The 13250-nt window shown below is 38.8% G+C and overlaps 1 protein-coding gene across 1 annotated transcript in view; it reads right to left on the bottom strand.

Annotated features, from left to right (window-relative positions):
* The window catches only part of Med14 (mediator complex subunit 14), a 97111-nt gene that overhangs the window by 38314 nt on the left and 45547 nt on the right, over positions 1–13250 (bottom strand). The window contains 4 exon segments of the mRNA XM_052739231.1: positions 939–1073; positions 2026–2220; positions 7931–8090; positions 11789–11867. Of these exon segments, the coding sequence (XP_052595191.1) occupies positions 939–1073; positions 2026–2220; positions 7931–8090; positions 11789–11867 (569 nt within the window).

Raw genomic sequence — 13250 nt, 5'->3', positions numbered from 1 at the left:
TACACTACATGAGACTGTTTTCAAAATACAAAATAAAACAAAAGCAGAGTGGTTACCTCCCTTTATGTTCATATTTGGGGATCATAGTAGATATCACAACACTATATTCTTTTTATGATTTTTTTATGTGCATTGGTATTTTGCCTGCATGCATGTCTGTATGAAGGTGTCAAATATCCTAGAGCTGAAGTCACAGACAGTGTTGAGCTGCTATATGTGTGCTGGGAATCAAAACCAGGTCCTCTGTAAGAGTAGCCAGAGCTCTTAACTACTTAGTCATCTCTTCAGTCCCTGCAACACCATATTTTTCTTTCTTTCTTTCTTTCTTTCTTTCTTTCTTTCTTTCTTTCTTTCTTTCTTTCTTTCTTTCTTTCTTTCGTTTTTTTTTCGAGACAGGGTTTCTCTGTGTAACTTTGCAGTCTGTCCTGGAACTCGCTGTGTAGACCAGGCTGGCCTCGAACTCACAGAAATCTGCCTGCCTCTGCCTCCCAAGTGCTGGGATTAAAGGCGTGCGCCACCACCGCCTGGCTACAACATGTTATTCTTAAAAGAAATTAACTCTGCATCAGCCAACTGCTTCTTCCATAACACCAAAGTAAACATTTAGCTTATTATTTTTCTGATTTACTTCTCAGAAATAAGTCCAATATTAGTACTCAAACAACATGTATTACTTTACCAACTCAACAAAGAGACAGGCTTTATTAAACAAGTCATTTCTGGTAGACTTAACCAATGTTCCTACTATGAAGTAAAAGACATTAGTTGTTAATTAAAAGTTGTCTACTTCTTTAATTGGAAAGAATTTAATTTCTATTATCTAAGGAGAAAAATGCCAGGGGATGGAATGGGAGACAAAAGAGCTTGTGTGGACCTGAGACCAGTTCTCCTGCTGGAGTCATGTAACATCAATGAACACTTGAAAATTCCCAACTTACCTCCAATCGAAGTCCTACAAATGGCATGTTGGTGTCACACATAGCGACAAAATGAGCTAGAACTTTATTGAAGGCACACATTTCTCCTGATCGTTTGGCTTTCTTGCATTCTACTGGACATGGGTCATCAGACAACTAGAAATTAAAAAATTTTTTTAAAAAACTGTGTAAAACATTTCGTGATGCATTTCACCAAGGCAATGGAAGCTCTATGACAAAGCTCAGAGTTAACCCAAACAGATGTGACCTCTCAGCAAAGGCATATTGAGCAAATCATAACCCAGACACAAGCAATGGAGTACTTAGTAAATAGTTTATGTTTAGCAAGTTCTTTTGTGGGAAAGTATCAATTAAAACAAAAGCATTTTAAAGTTAAATGTGATAGTATGCACCTGCAATTCTAGTACTCAGGAAGCAGAAACAGAAGGATTTTGAATTTGAGGACAGCATGGGCTCCAAAGAAAGGTAACATGACAAAAACCTGTCCACAAAGTGGGGGAGGGAGGGTTGGAAATGTAGCTCAGTGGAGGAGTACTTGCCTAGAGTGCACACAGCCCTGAGTTCCATTTCTAACACAACCACCCTACCCTCAAAGAAGGAAGAAGTATTTTTAAGAAAATATGGGCAACTATTTCACTGCTGCCATGTACCTTAAAAAGAACATTTAATTATTTTCTGTTTAAAAATAATAAAATTAAGTTTGGTATCATATGCCAGTATAACTAGCACTTGGGAGGCAGGGCTGGAAGATGTCAACTCAGAAGCCAGAATTAGTAACATAACAAGGAACAGACCAACTAAATCTACACAGGAAGATCATATCTCAAAAATAAAAGAGGAAACCAGGCACGGTGGCGGCACATGCCTTTAATCCTAGCACTCAGGAGGCAGAGGCAGGCAGATCTCTAAAATTGGAGTCTAGCCTGGTCTACAGAGCCAGTTCTCCCAGATAGCTGGGGCCACACAGAGAAATTCTGTCTCAAAAAACCAAAATAGTAGTAATAAAAAAATTTGAAAATACAATAAAATGGGATGGGGGTTGCAAAAACATGAATAGAAACCACTTCTACCTTCGATGTGAGCATACCTTGTGCTTGGTACCAGTTTTGATCTGTTTCCCAGTCTTTGTATAGGAAATCAAGTCCTGGATGTTGTCCTTGAATTGCTGCAGAAGCAGTGCCATGACAGGGCTGTCTTCACGATCTGCAGGACTCACAGACAGGAAGTAATACTTGTATGACAGTTGTGTGGGCTTATTGGGAACCTCAAGCATTTCCACAACCTAAAATGGTCCAAATCAGAAAGAGGTGAGACCCAGGAGAATAAGAACCATTGTACATTTTCCATCTTATATCAAGTGGAGTTTGGAATTATTTTTTAAAAAGACATCTAAATCAGATTTATAAGAAAAAAATCAATCACAGTATTTTTAAAAAACCATTCTTCTTAGTATACAATCTGCCTTCTGAAAAACAGCAATGCAAAAAGAATGTTAAGAGTACAAGAGTACAAGTTAAGATTACAGGAAGTAATAAGGACATAAAAAAATGGGAGTTTCTTGCCCAAGGTGACACTGCTGTTGTTTTTTTTTCCCTAGAAGTTAAACTGTATAGGCATTCCTCTTAGCCATTATGGCAGCTTAGAAATGTCAAGATCTAGTTTAAAAAAGACAGAGCATGAGGACATTTAGTGGCATGATAAATCTATATCCTTACCAAAACAGAGGGTACAACTATGCATTTACCAAAATCTATAATGTACAAAAAATAAAGTCTGATGTAGGCCTGGTGGATCAGGCCTTTAATCCCAGGTATTTAGGAAGCTAGGGCAGGAAAATTACAAGTATAAGCCCTGAGGATCAAGAGATAACTAGAGTTAGGAGCACTGGCTGCTCTTCCAGAGGACCTGGGTTCAATTCCCAGCAACCACATGGTGGCTTACAACTAGGTGTCTATAACTCCAGACCCAGGTAATCATACCTCCTCTTCTAGCTTCTATACACATGTGGTGCACAAGCATACATGTAGGCAACCATCAACATTAAAAACACACAAAAGTTCAAGGCCTGCCTTGTTACAGAGTTGTGTTTAAAGCTAACTTGTTCAAGTTAGTGAAGCATTGTCTAAAAAAGTAAAAAAGAAGGGCTCAGTGGTAAATTGCTTGTCTAGCATGTATAAGACCTGGACTCCATCCCCAGCAGCACCCATATAATAATAAATCTCATATACTAAAAAGCACAGATTTTCAAAGTATATAATTATATCACAAGAGAGGTGATCTGCTGTGGGATGTCCTGCATGTTGTGAATATATGTTGCTATGATTGACTCATAAATAAAACACTGATTGGCCAGTAGCCAGGCAGGAGGTAAAGGATAGGCGGGACAAACAGAGAAGAGAGGCTGGGAGGTGGAAGCTGGGGGAGATGCCAGCCTGCCGTCCAGGGAGCAACATGTAAAGGAAACAGGTAAAGCCACGGAATACATGGTGACATATAGATTAACAGAAATGGGTTAAGTGTAAGAGCTAGTCAGTGGTAGGCCTGAGCTAATGGCCCAGCAGTTTAATTAATACAAGTTTCTGAGTGATTATTTTATAAGTGGTTGTGGGGTCCATGGTGCTGGGGAGGACTGGAGAAAACTCCAGCTACAAATGGCACCCAACGGGTTGGCAAGAGTTTCCACCTAAAACCTGAAAAAGAAGATTCTAAAATGGACCAAAAAAAAAGCTTCCTACTTGTCTCTCTCAAGTTAGCGGCAGCCTGCGGGCTTGAGCTACTCTACGGTGGGTTCGTGGTGTGCGTGCAGGCTTGACCTACACTATGTTACACAGAGTTATCTCCAAGCTGTGCACTATGCTATGTGTTGGATATAGTTTTTGCTAGTTTAAAAAAAAAAGGTTTCTGGGCTACACGCTGCTTTGATAAAAGCACAGATCCACTGTTTCTAAGAGTTGATGGCTCCCAGAGCTGGCGGTAAAAGTACCACCACCATGTTGGGAGGCTGAGGTGGGCGGAGCCAGCAGCCACAGTGCAGTTTCAGTCTTAGAATGTTGCAGTTTAAAGCAATAGGTTCACAATAAGACAGATTCAGATGGAACAAGACTTTAAATGCTTTACAATGTGTGTAAAAATGCACGTAGGCTTGGAAGAGAAAAAGGAATATATATAGTTATATAAAGAAATAAATAGTTTTAAAAAATAAAGTCTTTAAAGAGACAGTAAAGGTATAAAAAAAGCCACATAAAGATGGATATTACACAGAGAATCTGGATTGTGTTGTCTTTGGGATTTTAACTGTAGAAAGACATATGATCGTAAAAGCTGTTGAGTTAAACCAATATGTATACTTTAAAGGTACCTTAACTTCAAAATTTGGATGTAAGGATATGTTGCTTTGGAAAGGAGGCTTTGCTTTTGTTTCCACAGAAAGCCAGAGGCTATGGATTTGTTCCAGATTAAGATACATCAGGTTTGACCAGCCAAGACCCCCTGAAAAGTCTCCGATGACACCATGGCCCAGATGATCCAACATCCAGAACGGTTTCAAGGCAACTGGCTCAGACAATACAGCCTCATGGACTACACCATAAGCCTAAAATTTTTTTTGTGTCCCCATAAGATACAGTGCCCCATCCAGCAGGAAGTAGTAAGAGAAGCCACGCCCAAATTTCCAAATATACCAAGCTGGCTTCGGAGATGGAATTGGCTCACTCCTCTAAACCTAGGCATATTGCTAAAAGAAAAGGTTAAGAGATTCTTGTGTCCCAAATCAGAAGAGCCCTATGGTGTGGGACAGAGAAAAAACAGTATTTTTATTTAAAACAGGTTGATTATAAATGCAATCTCTTTCTAAAGTAAAGAAGGGGATATGATATAGATATGATAGGATGAAAGGGTAGATTAATGAACCTACTTTTAAAGAGCAACAACTTGTTTGAAATGTTTTACATTGGTATATATTTTAGTTTATTGATACAAATTTAAAGTTAATTTTGTCATACTGTGTGTATATTTCTACTCTTGTTAAGGTATTATGTTTGTACAGCTCATTTAAAATTGTAATGGGGGCTGGAGAGATGGCTCAGAGGTTAAGAACACTGTTCTTCCAGAGGTCCTGAGTTCAATTCCCAGCACCCATATGGTGGCTCTCAACCATCTGTAATGAGATCTGGCTCCCTCTTCTGGCCTGCAGGGATACATGCAAACAGAACACTGTATACATAATAAATAAATCAATCTTAAAAAAATAAAAAATAAAATAAAATTGTAATGGATGATTAAGAAATAGATTAACAATTAGTCATCTATTATAATCATACTTGTAGCCATGTTAGTTAAGTGTTCTAGGTATATATACATATATTTCAGATAGATAGGTAATCTTCAAACACTTCAAAGACCTACAGAATATGGCATTTAAAATGATTTAAAAATTTAGACTTTCTGGACAGTGAAACATGTCTGCTTCTGACAGCACCGGATTTACTTCAGAGAGGAGGATGGGCATTGGGCATCGAAGACACTCTGTATGGAGTTTATCTTCTTCTTGGCAAAAATAGCCATTTGGGCAAGAAACTGTTCTTGCCTGGACTGCTTGAAAACAATGTATCAACTGGACATGCAGAAGCCATAGGAAGGTGACCACTTAACATTGATTGGCAAAATGGTCCTTCAGCTTCCTGCTTCACAGAGGAAACTGCCAGACATTCTACAGGACACAGAGAGAAGTGACTGAGAGACTCTAGGCCTGTGGGCTGAAGACAGATGCCCCAACTTTACAGGGGAACTTTGGATGACTGTCCAGGCTGCCAGCTGTTTCTGTCTACTCTTGCAAGACTCCCGAAAGTTGCTTGTGTCCTTCTCCCACTGCTCAGGTAATATTATATCCTTCTGAGGTCTTTGATGTAGTTGAAGACTAGTTTTAATTTCCTTAGTTATGATAAGAGATAAGTTAGATATGAAACCTTAGACTCACAAATATAAGATAGATAGGATATCTTCTTTAATTTTGCCAAATACAAATAGAGTAGATATTGTAACTGTAATTCTTGCTAGATAACTGTTTTGTTATACGTAATTTTACTATGTTAAAGTTAAAATCTTCCTTTAAAAAAAAAAACAGTGGGGAAGTGCTGTGGGATGTCCTGTATGTTGTAAATAAATAAAACTCTGATTGGCCAGTAGCCAGGCAGGAAGTATGGGATAGGCGGGACAAACAGAGAAGAGAGGCTGGGAGGTGGAAGTCTAGGGAGAGACGCCAGCCTGCCGTCCAGGGAGCAACATGTAAAGGAAACAGGTAAAGCCACAGAACACATGGCGACATATAGATTAACAGAAATGGGCTGGGCTGAGTTAAGTGTAAGAGCTAGTCAGTGGTAGGCCTGAGCTAATGGCCCAGCAGTTTAATTAATATAAATAAGTAGTTGCAGGGTCCGTGGTAATGGGCAAGCCTGGAGAAAACTCCAGCTACAGTGAACAACAAATAGAAAGATGAAAAGAGAAAATCTTTTTTTTGTTTGTTTGGTTTTTTGGGTTTTTTGTTTGTTTTTCGAGACAGTATTTCTCTGTGTAGCTTTAGTCCCTGTCCTGGATCTCGCTCTGTAGCCCAGGCTGGCCTCGAACTCACAGAGATCCGCCTGCCTCTGCCTCCCAAGTGCTGGTATTAAAGGTGTGTGCCACTATCAGTCCTTCCCTATTCTTAATGGCCATGGCAGTAATTTCTATTTTATGAATACAGCATTCCTAAGTGACTAGAAATCTAATGGAAGTAGAGTAACCTCCAGTCAGGTTTGATCTAAACCCAATTTCTGTTTTGCTACCGGGACACTGACACTAAAAGCTAGCTATTCATTGATGCTAAATAAGGCCAGAAGTTTAACTATATATACTTATTGTGGGTGTAGCTAAGCACAAAGCTCTATGGATGTTCACAGGTTGGTTATTCATTATCACTCTACATGTAGGACAAGCAATTCACCAAGAACTGAAACCATAGCCCTTCACTACATGTCAAATCTACTTCCATATTCAATGTTTTAAAATTCATAAAATGATCAAATCCATGTCAGCAGTAGACTCATTAACCTATTACATCAATAGCTCAGCAGGCACCTGGTATCAATTTAAGACAGTATGTTTAAAAGGTACAACTGAAAATTTTAAAAATTCATTCCTATTCCTTCCAACCAGGAAGGATCTCATATTTTCATTCTTCCTAGATTTTTTTGAGATCTTGTAGTTTTCATATCTTCATTTACTAATTTTTTTGAGTTCTTTGAATTGGTTACAATTATTTTTGAGAATTTACCATAAATACATTTCCACACTTAAAGAAGTTTCTGTATACAAAAAAATAAATATTTGTGATTAAAATCTAAAGTGTTTGAAAATTTTAATTCAAGGTTTCTGGTTGAAAGTGAGGCCAGCCTGGTCTACAGAGCGAGCTCCAGGACAGGCACCAAAACTACATAAGAAACCCTGTCTCGAAGAACCAAAAAAAAAAGAAAGAAAAAGAAGGATCTCATATTCACTGAAAGGAACATGCCATCAACAAAGAAAACAAAGCTACTTTAGCCAGCCTATATTTACACAAATTCATATTCAACTAAAACCAAGCAAGTATGCCCGACACCAAACTCCGAATCTTCATAATAGTTATAGTTAATTGCACTCAATTGTTTGCATTTAACCAAAGAGATGCTTAATTCCAATCAGAAACTAAGCCTTTCTTGTCTAGCATGAACAAAGCCTCCCCAACAACCTAGGCCTCATATGGCAGAGGCGGTAGGGTGAGAGATGGAAGCTACCTTACATTTCCCAGTAGAGACCTGACTACTTTTATGCCTTCATTCGTATCCCCTGGGTTTAAAATCCCTATATGAATGTCAGACACTAAGTAAAATTCATTTGCAAATGAAATTAGACAAGACAGCTTTCTGAATACATCCAGACTTACTGAACTTATTCACTCCAATCATGCTTGGCATACTTACAATGTAGTACTGTGGAAGACGGGTAAGTTTAATAAAGAGTTTATTCTTGGAAAGGTTTCCAATGGGATGCGTTGAATAGTTGGAAAGCTGCAATGTTTCAGTGGTTATTGTAGGCAGATGTTTTATAGATTGTTTGCAGCGCTGTTGTCCAAGCCAAAACCTTCATTTAAAAGATAATCCACATCATAAAATCATAACTTTTTGGGATAACTATATGTCAGAGATCTATAAATTAAGCAGCACTAAAGAACAACTGAAATTTAGTCAATGCAAACATGATTAAAGCAGTGAGTTATTTCTACGGTTCTGTTATTTGGCTGCTAATTCTACTTCTACAATAAGAAATTTAAACTGCACTCTGAATAATTTGATTTTCTTTTTTTTTTTGGAGGAAAAATGAACTATAAGCCTAAGATAGTAGCTTAGTTTATCATACAGAAAGGCAGATCCCCGATGCTTAAAGACAACCCAAACTAAACCCAACATCTTTGAAAAGAAACCTAAAGTGAGCTGGGCGGTGGTGGCACATGCCTTTAGTCCCAGTACTCAGGAGGCAGAGGGAGGTGGACCTCTCTGAGTTTGAGGCCAGCCTGGGCTACAGAGTGAGATCCAGGACAGCCGGGGCTACACAGAGTAACACTGTCTTGGGAGATACACACACAAAAACACTATAAAGTGGGAAGATCACATCAGTTGTTTAGTGCCAAACAGTCAGCCTTGAAAATATACATACATGTAAAAGTATATGGACTTAACTGGTTATACTTATGAATACATATGTATATACATATATGCATACAATAACGATTAGTGAAAAAAGATACAAGGAATTTGAAAGACAGTAGGGAGGAGTAAATGGGAGGGTTTGGAGGAAGGTATAATCTCAAAAATGAAATAAAAATAATTTGTTCATAAAACAAAACAAGAAACAAGCATAAAACACTTATTTCTTCTCTCATCAATGTAGACATCAGCCCCACGTTTTATAAAAAGTATGTGTAAAGTATCTGACATTAACTGCCCTCTTCCCTCCCTCCTCTTCAAGTCAGACATGGAGTTTATTTTGATGAGTTTGCTATGGTACTCCTGTGGGTGCTTGCATGTGACTATCCTTGTGGCTAGGATAACATACAATTAAATAAGTAAAAAAAGAGATAAAGCTCTAGTTCTGACTCTTACTGATGCACAATGAGCTAAGTAACACAAAACAAGGACTTTCACAGCAATACAGCAATGCCAAAGTGGCCAAATTACTGAGAATACAGGTCAGTTTGGGAAAAAGTGCTCTCCCACGAACTACATGTGGTACAAATGTGTGCTGACCATGTGCATTGAAACTGTGTCAGAATATATTACATCTGGATTTTTTGGGGGGGCTGGGCTGAGATCAAGTGTATTACATATTATATTATTTTTTTTTTTTTGGTTTTTTCGAGACAGGGTTTCTCTGTGTAGCTTTGTGCCTTTCCTGGAACTCACTTGGTAGCCCAGGCTGGCCTCGAACTCACAGAGATCCGCCGGCCTATGCCTCCCGAGTGCTGGGATTAAAGGCGTGCGCCACCACCGCCCGGCTATATATTATATCTTAAAGAGAACTTGCCAGCTCACCTAAAAGTGAAATCAGAGGTTTTTTCGTTTTTGTTTTTGTTTTTGTTTGGTTTTTGTTTAGGAGACATGTTCTGACCATGTAGCCTGGTGGGCCTGCAATTCACTATGTAGATCAGACTGGCCTCAAACTCATAGATCTCAATGTCTCTGCCTCCAGAGTCCTGGAAATCATTTTTCATCATTAAAATCCATCTAACATTTAATCATAACATTAAAGGATCAATTGAAGGAATTAAGATAAACATTAAAAATGTATCATTATTTGCTTCATTTTGGGCAAGAGTTAAAATGGATATCCATGCCAATCAAAATTTGAGACAGTTATGTCTACTAATGTTATTAAAAGAAAAAGAGATGAGCAGTTAAGAAACACATACTTCTCCAAATTCACTCTCTCTCTCTGATTAGTTATATCAGCTCAACCACACATGGTACAAGTGAAAAACAAGCTCAGTGCTACATTAAAAATCCTAAATAGTTGGGCAGTGGTGCCGCACGCCTTTAATTCCAGCACTTAGGAGGCAGAGGCAGGCAGACCTCTGAATTCAAGGCCAGCCTGATCTACAAAGCAAATTCCAGTACAGCTAGGATTATTACACAGAGAAACCCTGTCTTGAAAAAAAATTAAAAAAAAAACCCAGCTCATATATAAGTCTATCTACTGACATGAAAATCATGCAGTGTTAATAAAAAAAAATCACTTGATAATGAATTTTTACAAAACCAAGGATTTGGGATGTCACTTAGTCAAGTTGCTAAGCATGCTCAAAGTCCTTGGATCTATCCCTAGCACTACATAAAAACAGGAATGGTTATATATGCCTAGAATCCCAGCACTTGGTAGATATTGAAAGATCAGAAGTGTGAGGTCATCCTTGACTACACAGAGAACTGTAGGCTGGGCTACTTAAGACCTTGTTGTAAAAAAAAAAAAAAAAAAAAAAAAAACCCACAAAGAATAGAAACCAGAAGTGGCAAAAGAAAGATGCTAGAAACACACGCACGCGCGCGCAGCGCGCGCGCACACACGCACACACACACACACACACACACACACACACACACACACACACACACGGACGCACGCACAATCCCACTGAACAATCTTCCCCTTCTCTCTTTCCATTAACAGTCTGGAGGTTTGCGATATACCTCTGATTGACCACATACATGTGGTACTCATGGTAATCCTTCTGCCTCAAATTCCTAAGTCTGGTATTAAAGGTTACAGGGATACCACAATGTTTGGCTTGGCAATTTGAGTTTTTATCTCTGAAACTGGTTTTTATTCCATGGAATCTTAACAATATTTTAAGACTCTAAGTTGGACACGGTGGCTCCTATCTATAACCCCAGCAGGTGAGAATTAGAGGAAGGAGCATCAGGAATTCAAAGCCTGTCTCAGCTACACAGTAGTTCGGAGATAGGCCTAGGTTATGTGAGACACTGTCTCACAAATAAAAATAAATAAATAATAAAAAAGGTTTGAGGTGGGTGGTGGTGTCAAATGCCTTTTAATCTCAGCAGTTGGGAGGCAGAGGCAGGTGGATCTCTGTGAGTTCAAGGCCAGCCTGGTCTACAGGGTGAGTTCTAGGACAGCCAGGGCTACACAGAGAAACCCTGTCTTGAAAAACACGACACACACACAAAATAAACAAACAAACAAACAAATAAGTAAATAAAATGATCTGCCTCCCAACTGCTGAGTTCAAGGCCAGCCTGATCTACAGAGCGAGTTCCAGGACAGCCAGGGCTACACAGAGAAACCCTGTCTCGGGGGACAGGGGAATAGTTTGTTCTAGTTGCCATAATGGAACCTCAGTGTAACCAGACTGGTAATGAAAGTCCAGATAATCATCTCTGATTCTGTTAAACTAAATGACAATGTTAGGGAAAAAGGAACAACTGTCCTAATACTGTCTGCTGAGACATTAATACCACAAAGATTCTAGATAAGAACAAATAGCATTCTATTAGAGGACATGAAGTGATGTTTGAAATGCTTGTTCAGAGAAAAGACGGTGAGGAATGATAGTTTAATACCATGCCCCTCTGACTACCATTGGATCTAGAGGGAATCTGATATAAGGACTGCCATGCTGGATACATTCCAAGGTACCGAAAGGTGCTCAGGTTTCATGTCATAAACTTTAAGGACAGTGACAGATTAAGACTAATGAAGGAGAAGAAAATAAATCCTGTCGAGATAGGTTTCCCTTTTCAGTCTTGAGCTAAATTAAATAAGCTTACTTAAGTTGTTGAATCCAAGGGATGATCCGCTTCATGTCATCATTCACAGATTTTTCCATGTCCTCCAGAGTGGCCTGGTCTATAGAATTAAAAATTCATTAATTCACTGCTTATAAGACAAACAAAATCTTTCTCTGTGTAGCCATAATTTAAATCAAAATTACTTTTTTTTTTAGGCAGAAACCAAGTTGTAGTTGAGTAAGAAAATAAACTAAATCCATCAGGAATTGTCAACCTCCTTCACATTTCACTGGCAAGAGCAAGTAGCAAATACATAAATAGTGCTTGGTATGTTAAGAGTTTTAACTATTTTAAGAGTTAAATAGCATTTGCAACTTAGAACTACTTAAAACTCACAAAATTACTAGACTTAGAACCTTAATTAAAAAAAAGAAAGCGCGGTCTATTGAAATACTGCTTTTTACATCATACAATTGATCTCAAGCATACATAAGGAAAACCTGTTGTCTAAACAACTGGCTTGCTAAGTGCCAGTCCAAATTTTTAATGACAGCAGAAAATATTAATGCGTAAATCACTAAGCAAAAAAGGAGGGCACAAAATGGTTGCAATTAATTGGGTCAAAATCCAGAAAAAATTAGACAAGTAAAGAGGTACTATGGTATACTATGCCATGTCTCCCCTCTCAATTTTTATATTGAAGTCCGTGTCTCCACTGCAATGCTGTTGGAAGGCGGCATTTGTGAGGTAGTTAGGTTCAGAAGGGGTCATGAAGAAAGAACAATAAGAACAATTACTATCTCTATAGAGCAGTTCTCAACCTGTGGGTCACAACCCCTTTCACATGGGGTTGCTATCAGATCTCCTGCATATCAGAAATTTACATTACAATTCATAACAACAATAGCATAATTATAGTTATGAAGTAGTAATGAAAATAATACAGGAGGAACTGTATTAAAGGGTCACAGCATTAGGAAGGTTGAGAACCAGTGCTCTATAGGAACGGAAAGGAGAGTGTGCACCCCTGTGGGAGGACATGATCAGAAAAGCCTAGCAGTCAGGAATGATGCCCACACTAAAACTAACTCTACTGACACCTACATTATTATTCAGCAGTCCCCACAAATGTGAGAAAATACATTTTCCTTTATCTTGTTATAGCATCTTGACCTGTATGCACAAAAAATGACGTTCTACCCCTTTTCATTTGTATGTGCTTTTCTGACTATGTACTATTAATGATTGAGAAAATGCTTTGAGAAGGGAAAGGCACCCAGAGGTATGTGGGGTGGTGCAGCAGTGGCTGGGGCATGGCTGCAGCCAGCTGGTAGAAGTCAGTAGTGGGCCACAAGCCCACCTTCCCAGCTGGAGGTGCTGTGCAGTATACTACACCCTCAGAGCCAGATGACCTCTCACTATACTCCTTCAGACTCTTTAGTAGTATCTCAGCGGAGGCTCATTACAGTCCATTTCTCTCCTGGCCTCATGAAATAGGAAC

Source organism: Peromyscus californicus, unplaced genomic scaffold (assembly GCF_007827085.1).
Source record: "Peromyscus californicus insignis strain IS unplaced genomic scaffold, ASM782708v3 Scaffold_10__1_contigs__length_136768540, whole genome shotgun sequence".
Taxonomy (NCBI): Eukaryota; Metazoa; Chordata; class Mammalia; order Rodentia; family Cricetidae; genus Peromyscus; species Peromyscus californicus.
The sequence above is the reverse complement of the archived record's forward strand: the minus strand, read 5'-3'. Positions and strand labels throughout refer to the sequence as shown.